At 32.6% G+C, this 25,437-nt stretch overlaps 2 protein-coding genes across 14 annotated transcripts in view; both read right to left on the bottom strand.

The window, feature by feature from the left end:
* Nucleotides 1–3,189: 3,189 nt before the first annotated feature.
* Nucleotides 3,190–9,055, bottom strand: LOC123218269 (putative disease resistance protein RGA3). 13 transcript variants are annotated; one of them, XM_044639602.1, is made up of 7 exons: nt 5,987–9,055; nt 5,723–5,876; nt 5,356–5,534; nt 4,528–4,673; nt 4,228–4,373; nt 3,781–3,821; nt 3,190–3,685 (listed from the first exon to the last, which is right to left on the bottom strand). In XM_044639602.1, exon 1 carries the CDS (start codon nt 8,851–8,853, stop codon nt 6,058–6,060), a length of 2,796 nt encoding a protein of 931 aa, XP_044495537.1. In that variant the 5' UTR covers nt 8,854–9,055; the 3' UTR covers nt 3,190–3,685; nt 3,781–3,821; nt 4,228–4,373; nt 4,528–4,673; nt 5,356–5,534; nt 5,723–5,876; nt 5,987–6,057. The 13 variants fall into 13 exon arrangements, with proteins under 13 accessions (XP_044495537.1, XP_044495536.1, XP_044495533.1 ...); XM_044639601.1 differs by having other exon boundaries at nt 4,528–4,660; XM_044639598.1 differs by having other exon boundaries at nt 4,228–4,379; nt 4,528–4,657.
* A 13,373-nt stretch (nt 9,056–22,428) lies between these two features.
* Nucleotides 22,429–25,437, bottom strand: part of LOC123218267 (putative disease resistance protein RGA3) — a 48,372-nt gene continuing 45,363 nt past the window's right edge. Inside the window, exon 4 of the mRNA XM_044639597.1 lies at nt 22,429–22,607. The gene's annotated coding sequence lies outside the window, so the exon portion shown is untranslated. The remainder of the gene's footprint in view (nt 22,608–25,437) is intronic.

The raw sequence follows: 25,437 nt of genomic DNA, 5'->3' as shown, positions 1-25,437 counted from the left end.
CATAAATTAAACACAATCTAACACTTCCTATTGCACAACTAAATTTCACTTTCTCTTAGACAGAAGCCTAATCACAGATCTGAAACACAACAAGCATCTCACTTGGTTTCCAAGCATCCCACTAGAAGTAGTTCAAGCTCCTCAACTTTCAAAGTTAAAATTCTTGAGTCCCTGATCTTAAAATCCCTTCAACCACTAGTCCAAAATCGTATCCCATGATCTGTTCAACAATGTTAATCTGTAAGAAAAATGTTAAAACAGAAATGCAAAGAAAAAATAATTGAGTTGCAAAGAAAATAAGAAACTGACCAAGCTAAAACCAAGGCTAAAAAAGTCACTTTCAAATGAAGAAGGTTGGTTTAATTACCCAGTTCAATCGAACAAGATCATAACACCTATCTGTATCATAACAATGCACCTACAAAAGTAAAACAAAATCAGTTAAAGACAAAATTGCAATGGTGTCTGATTCTCAACATTTCTTTCACGAGTCTCCACTGCAGGATTCCCTGGTTACAGCTTGAGAAGAAAAGAAGACAAAACAAAACTTTATCATGATATAACTTTAAAAGAGCAACACAAAGCCACATTAATGAAAATGAAGTAATAATGACCAAAACTCTCTTGAAATAGGATGTAAGACCAGATTATGAAGTTAAAAATTTCAAAGTACGATCAGAGGATGCTAAGACTGATTTTGAGTAATATTGTATCACAATCAAATAGATTATATAAGATTCCATGAGGCCACGTTGCCTAGCCCATTTCTCATTCAACAGCACTAGAATCCAATTGCAGCAAAAAAAAATCACAGCAGAGTTGATGAAGCCTTTCAATTTTTACATTGCAATGATGGTGAATGATATCCAATGCATCTTTCACAAGACGTCTTAAGTGCATGATTGTTCAGTTGCTGCAGAGTGAAAAAAAAAAAAAAAGACAAAACTTTAGCATAAGACAACTTTAACTGATCAACAAAGTTACAATAAAAAAAATTCAGTAAAAGTTGATCTGCAAGTACAAGTTTCTCTGTGCCCAAATTACCTATTTCAATTCACAACCAACAACATAACAGTTCCCTAAATAAGACCATGACGACCTGATGAAGCGCTTTCAGTTTGAAAATTGAAATTGTGCCTGATATTCAACATTTCTTTCACAAGATGCCTCCACTGCAGGACTTCATGGTTCCTGCTGCTTGAAAAGAAAAGAAAACTTTAGCATGAGGTAAGTTGAAAGAACAGCACAATGTTGCGAAACCAAAATGAAGTGATAATGATCAAAATTCTGTTGAAACTAGGATTTAAGACCAAATTATGAAGCATTAACACTATAGAATCTCACCCAAAAATCCTTCATTTTAAAAACGTTTTCCATTTAATATACTACATAGTGCATAATTTTTTAAAAAGATGATTAAAATGTAAGAAAATATAATTATCAAATTTTTGGTTTGTTTACATTTAAAATACCTGACTTTATTGCAAAAATTAATTTAAAAATGTAATAAAATAACTAATTAAAAAGGAAAGGAGAGGAAATTACCTGCAGGTTTGATGGCACTGTTGGGTGTTTGAGTTAAGAATTCAAAGTTAGTGCCTTTGCACATATGCAGCATCATTGTTGAAGTTGATGATTGGTGAAGATGACGACAACCTATCAGTTTTTTGTTCTTCCAGAAGAGGACAATTATAGAATTCACTCTTCAACTTTGTCATCTGAGTAAGGTGGTATGGCAGTGATGTCAATTTGAGGCAGTTTGAAATTTCCAAGGTCTTAAGAGATTGCATGACTGTAATATCATCTTCTCCCCTGTTTGTAGACTTGTAATTCCACTCTTCCCAGTCTTCCATATCATCAAATCATATATTTTAATTCTGGAAAAGCAATTACTGATGAAGATGCTAATGTGGTATCACTCTCTATTCCCAAAAACTCATTACCCTCTCTTTTCACTCTCTTCATTCCCCATATGAAAAGAATTTCAAGCGACGATAACTTACCCAAAGGAGGCAAATGCTCACAGTTCATACAATCCCCCAAACATAACTTTCTCAATTTGTTTAATGACACCATCCAATTAGGGAACATAGTGTTGCCTTTATAATTTCGCAGCCATAGCCTCACTAAATTTGGGGGTGGTTGCAACGCTTCAAGAAGTTCTTCATAATCATGCCCCTCATTGTTACTCCCCTTAAAGTTTACTCTCTAATCATGCAGGTTTTTCTTATTGATTAACTCTATTCCCTTGACCATAGCTGCATCTGTCAACTTTCCAAAGCCTTTTATACTAAGATATTGAAGGTCTTTGAAGTTTTTAAGACATTCAATGGAACATGCTTTGCTACCATAACTGCCATCACTTATCACAAATACTTGTAACGTTCGTAGACCAGTCAATCGCTCTAAACCTTTTGGCATGTAACTTATACTAATGGTTGCCCAATTCAACAAAAGCCTCATGTTGATTAAATTTCCTGTCCCTTGAGGAGTTTTTTGAGAGCTCCACACCGACTAATGTCTAAGGTTTGTAGATTGTGTAACTCACACAATGTTTCAGACAATTTTTTTATACTACCGTTTTCTGACAAATCAAGATACCTCAAGTGCATGAATCTTTTTATTTCTACAGGAATTTCTTCAATAGAGCAATTATTCAAAGACAATGACCTTAGATATGCCAACTGATCAACTAATTTGGACAAAACTATCTTAGGGTTAGTGACCATAATTACAATCAACCACAAGGCTACGTAAAAAAGTATTTCCAGCACATATGGAGCTAGGACATGAGGCCCCTTCTTGAATCTTAATCATTGAATGTCTAACTTTATCACAAGAAGAGTCCAATTCTAGCTCCCCAACACCAGCAACTTCCATTGCATAAAATTCATTTTGGGTAAGAAATTGGGCAAAATCATGTACAATATCATGCACTTGCAAGACCTTATTCTAATTTCATATGTTCTTTTTTCAAAGTCTTGATAGAAAGAACACATTTGCTAAGGTTTCAAAGTACTCTTCACCAACTAACTCCATACCCTTATTTGGTTTTGACTTTACAAAACCATGGGCCATCCATAACCAAATCAATATTTCTATATTTATTTTATAATCCTTCGAAAAAATAGCACAATATAAGAAATATTTTTTCGAAGTATAGGATAAATCATAATAAGTAAATAGTAGTGGTCAAAAAACCTCTTGTTCTACCTCTTTTAATTCCCAAATTTTACTTTCTAAGATATTTTTTCATTTATTAAAAGTTCTTTTATAATGCAAAAGACTAGTTAAGGTCTTTACAGCAAGTGGCAAACCTCTACACTTTTAGACAAGTTTCCTAACAATTTCCACCAATTCATTAGATTCTTCAATGGTTTTTCCCAAAAAATCAATTCAACTAAACAATAACCAACACTTATTCTCAATAAGTGTCCCTAGTGAGATAATTTTGGTGGATAAATGGAAGCCAACTGCATCAAGATACCAACCACTCCTTCCTTTGAAACTCAGAACCAGCCCTCCATCCATTAAGAAAGTAAATGGGGTCTCTTCTTCAACTCCATGACCATAGGTTCTCTTGTAGCTCTTAAATGTCAGTGATCTGATCACAAGGCTGCTACCGTAAACCACTGTAGTGGCCACTCACACTGATCAAGAACTCGTCTGGGCATTGCAGCATAATCTGAAACAAATAAAAAAATTCATGTGAGTATGATAAAGAAAACTGCCTTTGCAAACTGAAATCAGAGAAACAAATAGGGTAAGACTAGAGCAAACCTGAGAAATTTGATTGCCTCCAACACCTCCATGCTTATCTGCTGTGAAAGGATTAACATTCTTATCATAAACAACATGGATGGAGTCAATGCAATGGTAACAAAAAGAAATGAACAGAAGTACATGTGAAAAATTAAAACTTCAGTCCTATTTCATTTAACCCATAAAAAATGGAGAAAAGAAGAATTTCAATTGTGGGGCTTCAGAAGTTTGTTAGCAACGGATATTCATCAATCGTCAGACACCTAAAAACTTATATAAAATATGTAGTAATTTGCAAAAATATTGAATTTGCATCTCAAACCATAAAGACTACAAGAAGTTGGAGAGAGAACTGCTGAAGGGAGGAATGAAAAGATTACCAAGATGTTATGGACAAAAGGGTATGGTTTTCAGGTATGAGTGATGATAATATAGAGAACAAGTGGTGACGGAAACGGAGAGTACCTGATTTTATATCCAGCATTATCTGAAGATGACAAGTTTGGCCTTAGCCTTACATTTAAGAGTGGTGACTCAAGATTCTTGGAACGTTCTATTTATGCCAGTTGGTGGAAGAGACAGTTTGATCAACAATACTATGCCATTAAGTTCTGCAACTAGAAAAAACATATGGAATTGAATTAGAATATGTATGTGAACTTCTGTTCTTGATTAATAATAACATGCTTTGAAATTTTGAACCCGAGAAATAGCAAAGTTCCTAAAATAGGTCAGTCCTAACATTTGAAAGGATGGCAACACTACCTTGCTGGCTAGCGCCACAGGCACACAAGGATATCTTCATTTTTCATCTGATTGCCCCAAAAAATGGTTGAACAACACCATTTTTGAAAATTACATCTCTGTGACTTGAAACTGCAAGCTGTTGATAGATCTGCTGATATGTAAAACTGTGATGTTGTTAGGATGTAAATGAAGAATAAGCCTACTAGGAAAGTCTTTAGGAAGTTAGTTGTTTATTTATAAAGACATTTTTTAGTTTTTCTATTTAAAATTTTTTGTGTTTAAGGATATGCATGAATCAAGATAATATTAATAATTTTCCAGTCCCAAAATTCTTGTGCTTCATAATAATTCTTTCTTTTTGTTTTGCTTTCATTCAGTTCAATACAACAACAAATTGGTACTAAAGCAATTATCTTGAGCGATTTGTAAGTTGAATAAGGTCATAAACACAAGGCAAAACAAAAACATTAAACCAAAATCATAACAGCTGTCAAATAAATGATTCAACCTTCTCATCTATTACAGCGCTATTGTTTGATGGTGATAATTATCAAGCTTAGGCTATCAGAATGACATCTTGATGCATTAGATTCAATATGATATTTTTTAATACTTACCTAGACACTTAACGCTTTCATTAAGGTTATAAAAGTTTCAATTGTTTTAAAAATGACAAAGCATAGGATTTCATTCAATACTTTGACTCTTTACACTGTGAAATAAGAACAAAAATAGAGTAAAAATGAGAAGAGAGAAATTATCAGTGAACTGATGGCAACTGTAGCTCTTGGAGAATTCAGAAGGTCATCTCTTTGCACATATGCAGAATCAAAGTTGAGAAAGAACCTGGGAGATCTTGGTTAGTATTGAGTGGAGATTGATGAAAGTATTGGACATCCACTTATCCTGTTCTCCCATGTTGCCATATAACAAGATGATTTGTCAGCGACCTTAATTTGAGGCTAGCAAGATTATTTAGCGAGGTCTGAGTCTCATTATTCTAATCTCCGCTTCCTCCATTTCCACTAATATTAGAGAGAGATTTCAATTTGGAGATATTAATAACTGATGAGGAAAATGTGATACTATAAATTTAAAGCTCAGGCACTTGACATAACTGGAGATTACCAAACGTTATCTTATTGCTTACATTTATACACTAACATAACATAGAATGTATCTTAAATTATCTACTTCTTGAAGAGAAAATTACCAGAGTAAAGGCGGCAATAGCTGCTTGAGAATTCATGGTCTTGTCAATTCAGAAATGCGAAATCAATGCTGTGTTTGCAGAAAAAGGAAAATCCTTCTTGCCAGTGAACATCCACCATGAAAAATCAATGTACGAATATGTAGCTTTAAAATTCCTGGTTTTTACAATTGCAATGGTACAAGTATTAAATATTACTTGATTTTATTCCAAAAATTAAAAAGAATACAATTAAATTACTATTAAAAAAATAAGAGAGGAAATCACCTGCGAGTTATATTGATGGCATCCCTAGGTGTTTGAGAATTCAAAGTCTGTATATTTGCACAAGTACTGCATCATTGTTGAAGTTGATAGCTTGCTGAAGATGATGATGAGTTATCGGTTCTCTGTTCGTCGAGAAGAGGACAAAAAAGAAATTCCTTCTTCAACGTTGACATCTGACGAAGATGGTTAGGCAGTGATCTCAATTTGCGGCCGCCTGAAATTTGCAAGGTCTCAAGAGATGGCATGATTGTAATATCTTCGTCTCCTCTCTTCGTAATATCGTAATTCCACTCTTCCCAGTCACGCATACCAATAAACTGTAGATGTTTTAATTTTGGAAAAGCAATTACTGATGAAAATGCTGATGTGGTATCATTCTCTATTCCCAAAAACTCATTACCCACTCTTTTCAGTCTCCACATTCCCCATATGGAAAGAATTTCAAGGGATGATAACTTACCCAGAGGAGGCAAGTGCTCACAGTTTGTACAACCCTCCAAAGTTAACTTTCTCAATTTGTTTAATGACACCATCCAATTAGGGAACATAGTGTTGCCTTTATAATTTCGCAGCGATAGCTCCATTAAATTTGGGGGTGGTTGCAACGCTTCAAGAAATTCTTCATAATCATGCCCCGCATTGTTACTCCTCTCAAAGTGTACAATCAAATCACGCAGGTTTTTCTTATTGATTAATTCTATTCCCTTGACCTTAGCTGCATCTGTCAAGTTTCCAAAGCCTTTTATACCAAGATCTTGGAGGCCTTTGAAGTTTCTAAGACATTCAATGGAGCATGCTTTACTACCATGACTGCCATCACTTATCACAAATAGTAATGTTCGTAGACCAGTCAATCGTTCTAAACCTTTTGGCATGTGACTTATACTAGTTCCCCAATTCAACAAACATCTCATGTTAATTAAATTTCCCATCCCTTGAGGTAGTTTTCTGAGACCACTACACGAACTAATGTCTAAGGTCTGTAGATTGTGTAACTCACACAATGTTTCGGGCAATTTTTTTATTTTATCGTTTCCTGACAAATCAAGATACCTCAAGTGTATTAACCCTTTTATTTCTACAGGAATCTCTTCAATGGAGCACTTGTTCAAAGATAGTGACCTTAAATATGCCAACTGATCAACTGATTTGGACAAAACTATCTTAGGGTTAGCACCATAATTACAATCAACCATAAGGCTACGTAGAAAAGTCTTTCTAGTAAATATGGAGCTAGGAAATGAGGCCCCTTCTTGAATCTTTATCCTTGAATGTCTAACGCTAATAGAGTCCAATTCTAGCCCCCCGACACTAGCAACCTCCTTTGCATAACATTCATTTTGGGTAAGAAATTGAGCAAAATCATGTACCATATCATGCATTTTGCAAGACCTTATTCTAATTTCAAGAGGTCCTTTTTCAAAATCTTGAAAGAAAGAACGCATTGATAAGGTTTCAAAATACTCTTTGCCGACTAACTCCATATCCTTATTTGGCTTTGGCTTTGACTTCACATAACCATGGGCCATCCATAGCCGAATCAATTCCTCTATGTCTATGTTGTAATCCTTTGGAAAAATGGCACAATATAAGAAACATTTTTTCAAAGTACAGGGTAAATCATAATAACTTAATAGTAGAGGTCGAAAAACCTCTTGTTCTATCTCTTTTAATTCCCAAATTTCACTTTGTAAGATTTTTTCCCATTCATCATAAGTTTCTTTATCATGCAAAAGACTAGCTAAAGTCTTTACAGCAAGCGGCAAACCCTTACACTTTTGGACAAGTTTACTACCAATTTCCATCAATTTATCAGATTCTTCCATGGTTTTTCCAACAATTCCCCTAAACAATAACCAACACTGATCCTCAAGAAGTGCCCCTAGTGAGATAATTTTGGTGGTTCCTATGACATTTGCAACTTTTTCTTTTCGTGTGGTCACCAAAATTCTACTTTCTGGAGAACCACATGTAAGAGAAAGTTTCAAATTTTCCCAATTTTTTGGATCTTCAGTCCATACATCGTCTAAGACAAGAAGAAACTTCTTTGTCTCTAAATTTTGACGTATGTTTTGCACCACAGTTTGTAACACATCTAAGTTTGGTGCACTATTTGTAAGAGATTCAAGAATTGCTTTCGCAATCCTAAGCTCATCAAAAGGCTCAGAAACGCATACCCATATTTTTTTCTCAAAATGAGTTCTCACCTTATCATTGTTAAAAACTACTTTGGCAAGAGTTGTTTTACCAATTCCTCCCATCCCTACTATAGAGATGATGCAGAGGTCTTGCACACAACTACTCTGACCCAACAATAAATCTACAATTTTATTCTTATCATCTTCTCTTCCATAAACCTGTGTTAAATCAATATCAGAGATTGTCGTTGGTCGCTTTATTTCTTTGTTACCCTCCATCGTTGATCTAAAGTTGAACATCTCTTTTTCCTTAGCAATAATATCAAGTTTTTTATCAAGATCTTTTATCTTGACACCAATGTTGTAGCGCATAACCAATGGTCTACAACTGAGATAGTGAAGAATGAAGAAACATACCTTTTTCAGTGGATTAAATGCAGCTTCAGCCTTCTTAATTTTCAATTTCTGAAGCTTCGTGTTCCACTCATCCAACACATCGTCAATGTCATAAGACACATCTTGAAGCTTGGCTAACCAAACTCTCACGGCGTCTTCCTTAGCCTGTCTGTTCTCAGCATCATCAAGCAGAGCTTGAATGGACAGGAAGTTGCTTTGAAGCCTTTCAACTTCTTGGCCAGCACCTGCAATCAGCCTAATCCCTTCTTCTGCCTGTTGACGAGTGATTGAAGCAAATTGTTCCAACACCATCTGCACAAGGAATTCAGCCATAATGAAAGATGTTATGAAACTGATCAAAACAGAAATGGGTGTTCTTGTTTATTTTGTGCCAATTTATTTGAATCAGTCAACAAAGGTGAGCACCACAAGTCTAAACAGTGAATCAAAGTCACTTTTTTATTATGTATTTGTAGTTAGCCAAATTTGTAGAATCGAAGTAGGCAAATTTTCAAGAACTACTAGTCAAAACTATTTTCAGGAACTATCCAATTTATTTAATTTAAAATTATTTAATTATATAATAACATATATAAATATATATATATTTATATACGTAAAATAGATATACATAGTTTTATTGTATAAAAAAATATTTGTAGGAACGAGTGTAAAGCAAATAATTGCAGAAAATCAAGAAAAGCAGATTCCTGAAAGCAAAATAATTGCAGCCCCTTTTACAATTTATTGGTTGCTTTAATTTGTCTTTTTATAAAGCAAGGTCTTTAATAAAGCAAGATAATGAAGAATGAGTGTGAAGCAACCAATTGCAGAAAATTAAGAAAAGCAGATTCCCGAAAGCAAATGTGAACACTATTAAATAAAGCGCCGCCTCTTTAGACTCTTCTAACAAGAATCCAGAAAATTTTTCCCATGATACAGCCTTGCAACCTCCTCTGAAAGAAGAACGAACAAAATTAAAAGAAAAGATCTCCAGCAGCTGCCAGTGTTTCCACATCTCTTTCTATGCGTTGATTAACGGTTTAGGATGGAGAGAGAGAGAGAGAGGGTCATCGACGTTAAAGATGATAATTGAATGAATAAAAAAAACTCTAAATTTAAAAAAATATATAAATTTTTAAAATTAAAAAATTTTAAATAAAAATAAAATTGTTAGTTTTAAAATCTTAAAAAAAAAATAAATTTGATATTTTTTAATTTTTAATATAATTAAATATAATGACAAATACTCTAGAGGCTGCTAAGTTTCCCTTAATCTATTTAATAGTGAATTACATTTTTTCTCTCAAAGTATAGTCTTACCTTTTTTTCAGCCTTAATTGGTATAAATAATATTTTTTATTCAAAATCAAATGTAATTAATATTTTTTCATCTAAAATTAAATTTTATTAATAAAATGACAGTATTAAAGAGTGAAATAATTATTTTATCTTTATATTTTATTTTTAAAATTATTATTTTAAAAATTAAAAATAATATTTTAAATAAACAAATTATATAAAAATACTATTACTTCCTTGATTGTGTGTTGAAGCCTACACAACCATTGAAATTGATCATCGCGATGGCCTGCCATGTAATCTATTTTCACTATTTTTGAGATTCTGTCTAATCTTTACCCTTTCTCACATAAACATTTGCTCAAATATATTTCCTCTACAAGCAAGCTTTAGAATCACCTATGGCTAGTGGTAGAGAGCCCTCCGGAGTAAAGGTGGATATAAACTGAATTGAGTTTAAATATTTTTATATTCAAGTTCAACTCAAATAAAAAAATAATTTAGTTTGAATCAGTGGTTCAAATTTATGATTTGGTTTTATTTGAATTGATAGTTTGAATTTGTGACACATTGATAAAATAATGTTGTTTTATTTAAATAATAAAAAAAACTACTGATTCTAGATATAAATTCAAGCTGAACTAAGCCATACATTTGAACTATCGACTTAAGCTATAAATTCGAGTTGAATCAAGTTAAAAATTTAAATCACTGATTCGGACTATGAATTTGTATTGAACTCAAACCGAATTAAGTTGAATATCTTTTAGCTGAAGTTTGACTTGCTTTCAAAAAACAAGTCAAACTTTTCGATTCGAATTCAAATTAAAAAATTCAAACTAAGTTGAATCAAATTGTGCTAGCTTCTAAAAGCAAAACGACTCAGTTTAAATCAACCTCTATCTCTACGGCCGTATTATTGTCTATCAATAAATAGTGAGCAAAAGAAATAATATAATAACGCAATTAATTTTTTTAGTGGAGAAACTTTTTCACCATCAAGAGAGAAAAAAAGGAACATGAGGATCTAATGTAAATAATCCAAAGTATTTACATTACCTATACAAGTAAAATACATAAAAATTTACAAAAAATATCCTACACAAATGTATAGGTAATGTAACTCAATCAAAAGATTTACAAAAAAGTATTTACATTACCTATTCAATTAATTTGTGTAGGATCTAATTCTTGAAAAATATCATACACAAATTTATAACTCAATCACAATTATAATACAAGTAAAATACATAAAGATTTACAAAAAAATTAATTAAATTGACCGAATAAGTAATCAAATGTTTAGACTTTATAATTTTAAATCTAACTGATAAATCAAAACTTAATCGTTTAGATTAAAGATCTATATTTTTTATTATACAATAATAAAAAAATCAAGTTAAAATATTATATTCAAATATTTGAATTATTAAATATCAATTATATATTTTAACATTATTTTTCAATTTATATGAAATTTTGGTTCTTTATACAATGTGGTGTTTGTGTGATTCAATTTTACACTAGGTTTAAAAATATTATTGTATCAATACAAATATATTATTTAATTATAATTTTACAATTAATCTTAATTTTTTTTTTTGTTTGAAGTTGTTTACCATTAAGAGTGAACTTAAAATAACTCATTTTAAAAAATTTGTATATGGGCCAACCATTATAAAAAAAAAATTTATATATAAAAGTTAGTTGGCCCACCCGGCCGACCATTATAAAAAAAAAATTTTATATATAAAAGTTGGTTGGCCCACCTGGCCAACCAATTTTCTTTCAAAAAAGTTTGGCACACCTATACTCCAAAAGGTTGGTTGGCTGCCAACTTTTCAAATAAAAAATGGCTTAAGAACAATGTCCCACCCGAGGTATGTTGCAATATCAAGTTTCCTCCTTTATCTTTGATGATACTAAATACCTACCCATAAGCAGTTAAAATTAACAAAACCCTAACTCCTTAAAATTTTATCTTTTTTTGCCCTCCTAAACTTTAAAAACTAAAGGCTTCTCCTAGTTTAAGTTTTAAAAAATGACAGTTTCACCATAGGGTTTTGTTTTGAAATCTTCAGCATCATCTCTGGCTCCATTGTCAGCGGTCTCTCCCTCTCGAAGTATCCTCTCCCTCCGACGGTCTCTTTCCTCCCATTTGGACTTTCGATCAGCATCGAAGGAGTTGTGGACTTCGTCTTGGATGAAGACCACCATTGGTTGAGACCTCCAATGATCGTCTTATTATTGGACGAAGACATCATCTTTGTCCAAGATGAAGACACTTCAATGAAGATGATTTTGTCTTTGTCGAAGGAAATAAGTTTCAATGATAGTTGGGATATGATCGATAAGGAGATTTAAACCGAGAAGGACAACCAATGTGGCCAAAAACGATCGTCTCCGATGATGATTTGCAAACCCTATGGGGGAATGTTGATTTTTCAAACTTTAAGTGGGGGAATTAAGAGATTTTCAAACTAAATGGAGCAAACGTAATAAAATATTAGTTTTTTAAAATTTTTTATTAAATAACGATTTTACCCTAACTATAATTGAGATTTTAAATAAATGAATGAGACTTTTAACTTTTCAAGTTTTATGGATTTGACTTTGAAAATACATCTAAACTTAAGTAAAAATAATCCTTTGGCCTTAATTTAAATGGGTGTTTTCATCGTTAAATTAGAAAATGGTAAATCAATAATTTATTTAAAAGTTAACAAAAACACAAATAGAAATAGATGACATGTGAGTTTTTTGGATTTTATAGACTTAACATGCGAAATTTTGTTATTTCAACATTCCTGAAGTGGGACATAATTTTTGGGGCTTAAGATAAAAGTAGTAAGAACTCAATTTCCCAAAAAGAAATTATATGTAAATTAAGACAGGCCATCAAAGGAATCTCTAGAGGCTGCTAAGTTTCCCTTAATTTATTTGATAGTGAATTACGTTTTTTCTCCCAAAGTATAGTCTTACCCTTTTTTTTCAGCCTTAATTGGTATAAATAATATTTTTTATTTAAAATTATATATAATTAATATATTTCATCTAAAATTAAATTTTATTAATGAAATGACAGTATTAAAAAATAAAATAATTATTTTATCTCTATATTTTATTTTTTAAAAATTAAAAATAATATTTTAATTAAACAAATTATATAAAAAGACTATTACTTCCTTGATTGTGTATTGAAGCCTACACAACCATGGAAGTTGATCATCACGATGGCCTGCCATGTAATCTATTTTCACTATTTTTGTGATTCTGTCTAATCATTACCCTTTCTCACATAAACATTTGCTCAAATATATTTCCTCTACAATCAAGCTTTCGAATCACCCATGGGTAGTGGCAGACCCATAATTTTGGTAGAGAGAGCCCTCCGCGTTAAGGTGGGTACAAACTGAGTTGAGTATAAATATCTTTTGATTCAAGTTTAATTCAAATAAAAAATAGTTTAGTTTGAATCAATGATTCAAATTTATGATTCGATTTTATTTGAATCGATGTTTGAATTTGTGGCACATTAGTAAAACAACGTTGTTTTACTTAAATGATAAACAAAATTATTGATTCTATATATGAATTCAAACTGAATTAAGTCATACATTTGAACTGTTGACTCAAGCTATGAATTCAAATTGAACCAAGTTACAAATTTAAATGACTGATTCATGCTATGAATTTGAGTTGAACTCAAAATGAATTAAGTTGAATATCTTTTAGCTTAAGTTTGACTTGCTTTCAAAAAAACAAGTCAAACTTTTCAGTTTGAATTCAAATTAAAAAATTTGAACTAAGTTGAATCGAGTTAAACTAACTTCTAAGACTGAAATGGCTCGGTTTAGATTCACCTCTATCTCTACAACTCTATTATTGTCTGTCAATAAATAGTGAAAATTTAAAAAATAAAAACTACCAATTCTTGAGCAAAAGAAAAACATGGGGATCTAGTGATTAACTTAGTTAAATATAATATAATCAAATGCATTTACATTAGCTATAATTCTTGAAAATTATTTTGCACAAATTTATAACTCAATCACAATTATAATACAAGTAAAATACATACAGAGTTACAAAAAAATTGATTTAAATTGACCAAATAAGTAGTCAAATATTTAGGCTTTATAATTTTAAATATATCTGATAGATCAAAACTTAATCATTCAAATTAAAGATCTATACTTTTTATTGTACATTGATAAAAAAATCAAGTTAAAATATTATATTCAAATATTTGAATAATTAAATATCAATTATATATTTTAACATCATTTTTCAAAAAAATTAAAACCATGTATTTGGAAATAAAATTGTGAGGTGGTTGCCAAAATCAAGCTGACGGTACGAAGTAAAAAATCTTGTTTATGAAATTAATTTCTTGATTTCAATTTATATAAAACTTTGGTTTTTTATACAATATGGTGTTTGTGTGATTCAATTTTACACTAGATTTAAAAATATTATTATATCAATACAAATATATCATTTAATTATAATTTTAGGTCCATTGGCTGGTGGGTTTAATAACATATCTTAAAGTTTTTCTAGTTCAAAATTGTTTACAATTAATTTTTTAATTTTTTTAATTTTAGGTCTATTTGAAGGTAAGTCTAATAATATATCTTTTTTTTTTTTTTGTTTAAAATTGTTTACAATTGAGAGTGAACTTAAGTAACTCATTTTAAATTTTTTTCCAGGGTGGGTCTAAATATTTTTCTTTAAATATTCTCTAATTTGAAAGTGGATTTGGGCCAATCCTCACATAGGGTTAGGTTTGCCCTTGCTTATGGGATGAGGACCATAAAGGAAAATTTTAATATTGGCTTTTAAAACATACCACAAAAGCAAAAACTAAAGAGTTGGAGGAAGATAAGTGAGTCGTAGATCAAAACTATGTAATGGTCTAATTTAATTTTACACTTAAATGAGTGTTTGTGTGATGATTTAATTCAATTTTACACTAGATTTAGAGTATTATTTTGTATTAATACAAGTATATCATTTAATTCTAATTCTAGGCCTATTTGAGAGTGGGTCTCGTTATATATTTTAAAGTTTTTTTTTGTTCAAAGTTGTTTACAATTAAAAGTGAGTTTAAATAACTCGTTTTAAATTTTTTACCAAAGTGGGTCTAAACATTTCTCTTTAAACTTTCTCAAAATTGAGGGTGGGTCTGAGCCAATCCTCACATAGGCCTAGGTCCACCCTTGACTTATGGGATGAGAATCATGAAGAAAAATCTCAATAATTATCTTTAAAACTTATCATGATAGCAAAGATTAAATAACTGGAGGAAGAAAAGTGAGTCATAGAAGAAAAAGTGTGTTTTAAAGTAAAAAATAAATAAATATTGTAGAGATACACCTAAATGGTGTGGACCAAAGTTATGTGATGGTCTAATTCAATTTTACACTTAAATAAGTGTTTGAGTGATTGTTTAATTTAATTTTGCACTAGGTTTTGGGTATTATTTTGCATCAACACAAATATATTATTTAATTATAATTTTAGACTCATTTGAGGCTGGGCCTAGAAGTATATCTTTAATTTTCTTTTTTTCAAAGTTGTTTACAATTAATAGTGAGTTTAAGTAACTCATTTTTTTTATTTTTTTAGGATGCACCTAAACATTTTTCTTTAAACTTTCTTAAATTTGAGAGCGGGCCTGGCCAACTCTTACATGGGCCTAGGTCCCTTAGAGGAAGAAAAATGAGACAAGGAAGAAAAATCATATTTTATGGCTTTTAATACTTCCCACGAAAAAGCAAGGATTAAATAGTTTAAAGAAGAAATGTGACTTGAGTGTGTTTTAGAGTAAAAAAAGTAGATATTGTTGAAATAGCTTGCATGGTGTGGACCAAAGCTATAGAGCTAGTATTGACAATCTTTGCTTGGAACACAAAAGGTTCATGGATCATCTTCACCTAGAGTTCGTGCAAGAATATGTTGTAATTCAAGAAAACTTTGAAAGCAGCAAAAGGACCTAAACAAGGACAAGATGACCTCAAGATTGCTAATCTTAAGAAAGCATTTGCCATGGCTGACAGGGTCTTTTACACTTTTTGGTGTGAAAATCCTAATTTTAAGTATTCTTATCTTAAAAAAGAGAAATACAAAAGATTGCCAAAAAATGGGAAAAGTCTTCCTTGGAGGTTAGAATGGATGACTCAAAAGAAGAAAAAGATTATGAGAATGACATTTTATTGTCAGTAATCAACCTAAAATGTAGAGGCAAGAAACTCTCGTAAAAAGACTAATATAAGATATATCGATAATCTTCTATTATTAATGGTGATGTGATAAGTAATATAAAATATACGCTTATTATTAACTTTACCTTAGGTATTAAAATATTATTAAGATAATTTTTATTTTATTATATTTTTATATTTATTTATTAATTCTTTAGGACAATAATATTCTTGTTTTCAATTAATATAATAAACAATATGAATAATATTTTAAAATAATTATACCTAAAAACATTTAAGTAAAGTAATATATTAGTAATATTTTATTGCATTTAACCAAACACAATAATAATTTATATTTAACAATTTTTATCTAATACAATAACACTTTATACTCTGTAATTTTTTAGATAATTTATCTTTGTAATAATATTTTATTTTTAATAATAAAATATAACCTAAACCAAACACATTTTTATATGATTTCCTAAAGTCTGGGTCATCATGGAGACTATCCTTGGTGTTAGTGTTTTCTTAAGTGTTATGCTTTCCATGAGTACGAAATTGTTGTTTTATCCAATCTTTTTAAGAGGTAAGTTCTAGAGTATAATACTTTTGTTATCGATCTTCCCAATTAGGTTCAATTAGTCCATAATTCTAAACTTGGGTGTTTCCCTTACTTTATTTAATAGTGGATTACATTTTTTCTTCCAAAGTACAGCCTTCCAAAGTAATGCCTACATATTTGATTTCATCGTCTCCGGTTCATATATTTTCTATACTTTGTTACCTTTTGAATTTTCTAGTGGCAGTGGTTTGGGTATGTCTTGATTCTCTTCTTTTCCAAGGCATGAAAATACTTTGGTTTCAAGTTTTGTGATTGACAAATAGTTACATGCATATTTATAGTTGAGGCTGCTTATTGAATAAAAGCTATGTTTTATTCAGAAATGTAGCAATGGAGATACAACTAAAAATTCAAAATATATGCTGTATGAATTAAATATATATTATATGCAAGTGTTCACCCTTTTAAGTATTGGCTCATAACACACCCTAGTTATACTGTGTGTTAAATCTGAGATTTTCTGAGTCTCCTTGGCAGCAGACTATTTTGAAGCCTTACTTGAAAGTTTCTGAAACTTCTTCTGGACCTTGTGGAGTCTTGTTGATTGATTATTGGATAAATGGAAGCCAGTTGAATCAAGATACCAACCACTGCTTCCTTTGAATCCAAGAACTAGCCTTCCATCCATTGAGAAAGTAAATGACGTCTCTTCAATTTCAGAACCGTAGGTTCTCTTGTTGCTCGTAAACGTCAGTGATCTGACCTCAAGGCTGGTGCTGTAAACCACTCACTGATCAAGAACTCTTCCGGGTATTTTGGCTTAATTTGAAACAAAATGAAGAAATTCATGTGAACATAAAAAAGAAAACTGCCTTTGCAAACTGAAATGAGAGGGACAAATGGTGGAAGACTCGAGCAAACCTAAGCAATTTGATCACCTCGAACACCTCCATACTTATCTGCTGTGAAAGGCTTAAGGTTCTTATCATACACCTGTTGGTTTTTGAACCAAAAAAATCACTCAATGTATTTGATGAAAGCTGAACTGATTAATTTCTTCATTGATAACACTTCAATTTTTACAAGAAAATTCAACAACTAAATCTAGAAAAATTCCTACAAATTAGCAAAAATAAAATAATATCCAAACTAAAATTATAAAAAAACTTGAAACATTCAAACACAACTTAAATCAGTTGTGATTTTTATCGTTATGGTTTGTTGAATTGTCAGCAAAAGATGCATCAAATCCTTCACTCCTCCTTGCCTCTTCTGCTGCAAACCCCAATCTTCCTCCAAAGTTCTTCAAACCTAGTCTTTGACAAAGCCTTAGTCATAGTATCAGCAAGTTGCACATCAGTTCCGCAATGCACCAAAGCATTTTCCTTGCTTTTCTGAACATCTCTAATAAAGTTAAATTTGATCTTAAAATGCTTCGTTTTGCCTTGAAACATAAGATTATTAGAGATAGCTATAGTAGCTTGATTATCGACAAAAATCTTTGTGGCTTCTTCCTGCACATGCTTCAAATTTGATAGCAACTTCCTCAACCATAAAACTTGATTCACAACAGCTGTGGCAGCAACAAATTCAGCCTCTGTTGTGGATTGAACTACAACATCTTGCTTTTTAGAACTCTAGGAAAAACATCGGAAACCAAAGCTAAACATAGCCTGAAGTACTTTTCATGTCATCACAAGATCCTACCCAATCGTTATCGGCATACCCATGAAAATTCAGCTTTTCTGACTTCTCAAACATGATACCAAAATTAGTAGTGCCTTTGACATATCTAAGCACTCTTTTGGTAGCTTTAAAGTGTACCTCAGTTGCACAATGCATAAATTTGGATAGCAAACTTACGGCAAACATGGTGTCAGGCCTTGTTGCAATAAAATACATTAGACAACCTATAAGGCTCCTGTATAAACTTTCATCAACTTTCTCAGCTCCATTATCTTTTCTCAACTTCTCATTTTGCATCACCAGCGTGCTTATGGACCTGCAATTCTCCATGTTGAATATTCTAAGCACCTTTTTTGCATATTTTTGTTGGCTAATGAAAATACCTTGTTGTGATGGTTGGAATTCCATGCCTTGTAATAATCAGGCGAAGCGCTTGATTAGCGAAATCAGTGGTTGTAACTATCTTCCTTTCAATAACAAAATTTGTTCTTTATAATTTGTTTTTTTTTTTATGTAATTTGTTGGAGAGTTTTGAGTGCATATCAGACACCTCTATACTAGCAAACAAAGGTTCTTAATTTTGTTGTGTGAAGTGGAAGAACAACACATCATTCTTGAAGAGAAAACTTGGACTGCAAGATTAAAGGGCGGATAAAAAATTAAAAAATGTGTAGCTGTCCAATTTGTATATATAGATTATGAATGCAACGAAATTTTAAGTTTTGGTCTCTTTCAGTGCTATTAAATTGACATTTGAATCCCTCAAAGTCAAATTTGCTGATGATATGGAGTTATGGTATCTTAATACTAATATAGGGACCACAATGTAATTAAAAATTTTCATAACTGGTATATAATATCCGAACCTAGCCTTAGGGATTAAATTGTCATTTTTACCACAAAGGGCTGCCTTAGGAACTGTTGCCCTAGCCTCTTCCTCTTAGGCAACTTTTAATTTTATTTTTTCTTGATTTAAAATCTAGGAAGCACCTATGCATTTTTGTGTTTTTGAAATATTTCTGAAATTAAAAAGGCTCAAAGATAGTAAGAAAAATTTCAAGGTTGTACCGATAACTTAAAATAAATATGAAGCACATTTATCGAAAAGAAACACATTTCATATGTTAAAAAAAGAGAACAGAAATTGTTCCCAATTTACTCTGCAATTTACATGGTAATCTAACCATCTCCTCTTCATCCCAGTTATCACAATTACTCTCCGTCTATATTAATTAAAAATAAGGGTGATTTTGTCCTAATAAATAAATTAAAATAGAATTGTAACAAAATAAAAATTATTTTAATAATTTTTTAATACCTAAAGTGAAGATGGTAATCAAATTATCTCTTAAATTATTTATCGTATTATTATTAGTAATATAAGATTATCAAAATCTAATATTATCTAATAAATCAAATAAGATAATGTTTATAATAAAAATTAGATTATCAGAGACCTTGAACTGAACAACCGTTAGAGAATATCATTGCAAAAGAATATACAATATTATTTCTTGTGGCATAAATTTTGATTGGTATACAATATTGTTAGGATTCATATTTCATATATATGTTTCTCACAAGAAGAGAGATCAAAGGAAGAGAATGATACCCAAGACATATGGCAGCAAGGGAAAAGAACAGGTGGCAAGCTATCAGCTTCATGGGCCACTAGAATCAAAGGGCTCACGTGGCAAACCAAGAGAGAATTTGGTTGTTACAAGACATACAAGCCATAGAGAGGAAGAAAGGTATCCTAATCCTAATTGGAGAAACAAAGAGGAAGAAAGTTGATCTAGCTAAAGTGGATAATTTCGACAATGTTACCAACACAACGGAAGTTCATAACGGTGAATCAGCAGAATACAGTGAAAAAATGGACGATTCCAGTGAGATCCAACTATTGGAATTCACTCACTTGTCTGATGGCAGTGTCCCCAAGATGAAGTTGGTGGATTTTAGGGGATACGTGAAAGATTAACCCAACAAAAATCCAATTAATTAAACACAGGTCCGATTCTATTAAATTCAATGCCCGATACCCAACCAAGCCCGAACATGATAGTAAAAAAACCTAAACAAACCTATTCAATTTAAACTAACCTCTTTTAAAACAGTGTAGCCTAATCCCAACTTGTGTCTCTAAGCCCACTCCACTCATATTTGATCTAACCCAATTACCATTTAAACACCCCAAAGCAAATTAGCCCAACCCAATTTCAATTAAAACCATCCAATCCAATCGGCCCAAACACTAGACTAGATCCTAAATCCAAATATCACATCCGCCCCACCCAAACCCGTATCCCTCCAACCTAATTACACAAATCAAATCCAACTCAGGCACCTGAACTAATGCAATCGAAGCCGACGAAACCTAACCCGACCTAATTCTCTTTTATACAACCTGTCATCATCACTATGCCAATTACAATTCCCCACAAACTTCATTCTGCTTTCCCTGCCATCTCTCATAGAACGCAACCTTTCTTTCTTTTACAATCCCATCACTTTTCCTAACAACATTGATTTCTTTCGTGCCCGTCTACCACTCTTCGACATCCTCCTATCTTCAACGCCTAAATTTGCCTGTCAAGAAATCAAGGTCTATGATTGATTCAGGTACCCTAAATCTGCCTTACTTTTAAACTCAGTCTTGGCACAAATTTATGTTGAATGGTGATGTGGGGAAAAGTTTACCATTCAATTTTTTTCTAAATAAAAAATTTAAAAAAATGTTGAGTGAGTGCACATTTCCTAACTTAGGGGCAATTAACTAAGATATGAAATGAAAGAAAGAAAGTGGTAGTAACATATAGGCCAAACGACTATTTCCCACCCAAGGTATGCTGTAATGACAAGTTTCCCCCCTTTAACTATGGAAATACCAAACACCCACCCATGGCCAGTTAAATTTAACAGAACCCTAACGCCTGAAAATTTTATCTCTTTTTGCCCCCCTAAAGTTTGAAAACAAAAATTTCCCCCCAGCCTAAGTTTAAGAAAATGGCAGTTTCACCCTAGGGTTTGGTTTTGAAATCTCCGGCGACCTCTCCGGCTCCGTTGCCGACGGCTTCTCCCTCCCGAAGAATCCTCTCCTTCCGGTGATCGGTTTCCTCCCATTTGGAGGCCCGATCGTCGCCGGAAAAGCGGTGGGAGACGAAGAACTTCGTCGGGGAAGACGAAGTTCTTCGTCTTCCCAGACGAAGATGAAGCCGTCGTCTTCGTCTGGGAAGACGATCGGCTTCCCAGGGAAGACAACCGTCTTCTTCTGGGAAGACGATCGTCTTCCCAGACGAAGACGACGGCTTCGTCTTCGTCTGGGAAGACGAAGAACTTCGTCTTCCCCGACGAAGTTCTTCGTCTCCCACCGCTTTTCCGGCGACGATCGGGCCTCCAAATGGGAGGAAACCGATCACCGGAAGGAGAGGATTCTTCGGGAGGGAGAAGCCGTCGGCAACGGAGCCGGAGAGGTCGCCGGAGATTTCAAAACCAAACCCTAGGGTGAAACTGCCATTTTCTTAAACTTAGGCTGGGGGGAAATTTTTGTTTTCAAACTTTAGGGGGGCAAAAGGAAATTATATTTTAGTTTATTTTTTAATATTATAGAGAAAATGACAATTTTACCCTTAACCCCGTTACTTTTAACTGGCCATGGGTGGGTGTTTGGTATTTCCATAGTTAAAGGGGGGAAACTTGTCATTACAGCATACCTTGGGTGGGAAATAGTCGTTTGGCCTAACATATACCTCATTCTATTTTCAGTATTTCACCCAAGATGGGGAATAAGAGATGATCGATTTGAGCAAATGACAAGAGATTCGATTATCTTTCTTTCATAGGCAGCCAGTTGCATGAAGAAACTGAGTTGGATAAACCTTAAAAATGAATAACACACTTCACCACTACCTAAAACTTTGGTTCTTCATTAAAACTATATCTGTAGAAATTTCGAACCTGAGAAAGAATGAACCCTTGAAGCGGAGCTGGTCGTTCATGGCAATCAGCACCTACCAGACAATCTGGCTGGCTAGTCTTACATCTGCAATTTTCTTTTAACCAAAAGCCAGACTAATTTACCAGCTGAAGCACCATAATTGGAAAATAAAACTATGGTTTTAAAATACAAAATAATGGTCATTTCTATGACATAGGATTCAAAAACTATATTACTTGCAAAATTATCAAGTCTGCACATGATTTTATCATCTAAATATGAGAAAACCTTGTAATGTTATGTATGTTGTCCTATGGACAAATAGCAGTTACGAATCTTGCAGTGAAACAGAATTTCTGATTGAGGAGACTCTGCAATGTTCCAAGTCCTTTTGAGCAAACATTCGGCATCAGATTTCTTAATACTTACAATTGTGCATGACTTTTTTTCTGCAGCTTAAAAGAACAGAAAAATATTCAGTATGAGATTTTTTAATACTTACCAAGACACCTAATGCTTTCATTATTTTTTCAAAAGGTTATAAAAGTTTTGCTTGTCATAAAAATAACAAAACATAGGATTTCATTCAAACTTCTACCGTTTATGCTGTAAAATAAAAACAAAAATTGAGAAAAAAGGAGAAGAGAGAAATAACCTGTGAATTGATGGCAATTGTAGCTCTTAGAGAATCCAGAAGATCATCTCTTTGCACATATGCAGAATCAAAGTTGAGAAGAGCTTGGGAGATCTTGGTTCGTATCAGGTGGAGATGATGACAGCATTGGACCTTTTTTGTCCTGTTCTCTGATGTTGCCATATAATAAGATGATTTGTCAGCGACCTTGATTTGAGGCTAGCAAGATCATTTAGCAAGGTCCGAGTCTCATTATTCTATTTTCCCTTCCTCCATTTCCACTAATATGAGAGAGAGATTTCAATTGGGGATATTAGTAACTGATGACGAAAATGTGATAATATAAATTTAAGGCTCAGGCACTCGACATAACTTAAGATTACCAAATGTAATCTTATTGCTTACCTTTATACAATGACAAAACATAGAACGTATCTAAGATTATCCACTTCCTGAAGAGAAAATTACCTGAGAAGCAAAGGCGATAGCTGCTTGAGAATTCATGGTCGTGTCATTTCAAAAATGTGAAATTAATGTTTTATTTGCAGAAAGGACCGTCCTGCTTGCCAGTGAGCATCCATCATGTGAAATCAATGTACGAAAATGTAGATTTAAAATTCCTGGTTTCAAAATTGCAATGTTATAAGTTTTAACTATTACTTGATTTTGGTCCAAAAATTTAAAAAAAAAAGCAATTAAATTACTAATTAGAAAAGAAAAGAGAGGAAATCACCCGCAAGTTACATAGATGGCAACCTTGGGTGTTTGAGAATTCAGAGTTGGTGTCTTTGCACATATGCAGCATCATTGTTGAAGTTGATGGTTTGCTGAAGATGATAATGAGCTATCAGTTTTCTCTATTCGTCATGAAGAGGACAATTATAAAATTCCTTCTTCAAAGTTGACATCTGGCGAAGATGGTTTGGCAGTGATGTCAACTTGGGGCAGCCCGAAATTTCCAAGGTCTTAAGAGATGGCATGACTGAAATATCTCCTACTCTATTAGTGATATCATAATTCCACTCTTCCCATTCTTCCATCCTCCAGAAGGAAAGAAATTTCAGTTTGGGAAATGCAATAATTGATGTAGATGATGATATGGCATCACTCTCTATTCCCAAAAACTCATTGTCCACTCTTTTCACACTCTTCATTCCAACTACCAAAAGAATTTCAAGGGATGGTAAGTTACCCAAAGGAGGCAAATAATTGATGGTAAGTTACCCAAACAGGGAACATAGCATTGCCTCTGTAATTTCGTAGCCATAAAATCTCTCAATTTTTATGTGGTTGCAATGCCTCAAGAAGTTCTTCATCATCATGCACTTCATTCATACTCCCCTCAAAGTCAACATCCAAATCACGCAAGTTTTCCTTATTGTTGAATCCTATTCCCCTGACGTTTTCTGCATCTATCAAATTTTCCAACCTTTTATACCAAATTTTCGAAGGTGTTTTAAGATTCTAAGATATTCAATAGAACATGCTTTTCTACCATAACTTCTCTCACTTAATAACAAATAGGAGTAAGATTCGTAGACCAGTTAATTGCTGCAAACTTTTTGGCATGTAACGTATATTGTTAATCCCCCAATTCAACAAATGTCTCAAGTTGATTAAGTTTCCAATCCCTTGAGGTAGTTTTCTGAGAGCTCCACACCAACTAATGTCTAAGATTTGTAAATTGTAAAACTCACACAATGTATCAGGCAATTTTTCTATGTTATTATTTTCACTCAAATCAAGGTACCTCAAGTGTATTAATTTATTTATTTCAAGAGGAATTTCTTCAATTGAACATTTATTCAAAGATAATGACCTTAGACATGTCAACTGATCAACTAATTTGGACAAAACTATCTTAGGGTAAGTACCATAATTGCAATCAACAACAAGGCTACGTAGAAAAGTATTTCTAGTATAAATAGAGCTAGGAAATGAGGCTTCTTCTTGAATCTTTATCATTGAGTGTCTAACTTTATCATAAGAAGAATCCAGTTCTAGCTCCCCGGCACCAGCAACCTCCACTGCATAACATTCATTTTGGGTAAGAAAGTGAGCAAAATCATGTACTATATCATGCATCTTGCAAGACCATATGTTAATATCATATGCATTTTTCTGAAAATCTTGAAAGAAAGAACTCAGTGCTAAGGTTTCAAAATACTCTGCAGCAACTAACTCCATATCCTTATTTGGTTTTGACTTCACATAACCTTGAGCGATCCATAACTAAATCAATTGTTTTCTCTCTATTTTATAATCCTTTGGGAAAATTGCACAGTATGAGAAACATTTTTTCAAAATAGGGGATAAATCATGATAGCTTAGCAATAATGGACGAAAAATCTCTTGCTCAACCTCCTCTAATTCCCAAATTTCACTTTCTAAGATATTTTGCCACTCATCAAATTTTCTTTTGTAGTGCAAAAGACTTGCTAAAGTCTTTACAGCAAGAGGTAAGTCTTTACACTTTAGGACAAGTCTCGTACCAATTTCTATCAATTTATTAGATTCTTCATTGGTTTTTCCAAAAAATGCAATTTGACTAAACAATGACCAGCATTTATCATCGGGTAATGCA

The sequence above is a fragment of the Mangifera indica genome, chromosome 6, assembly GCF_011075055.1.
Source record: "Mangifera indica cultivar Alphonso chromosome 6, CATAS_Mindica_2.1, whole genome shotgun sequence".
Lineage (NCBI taxonomy): Eukaryota > Viridiplantae > Streptophyta > Magnoliopsida > Sapindales > Anacardiaceae > Mangifera > Mangifera indica.
This window is presented reverse-complemented; position numbering and strand designations above follow the sequence as displayed.

Excerpts from the sequence above, each read along its gene's own strand:
- LOC123218269 (XM_044639602.1), bottom strand. The coding sequence starts at position 8,853 with ATGGCTGAATTCCTTGTGCAGATGGTGTTGGAACAATTTGCTTCAATC.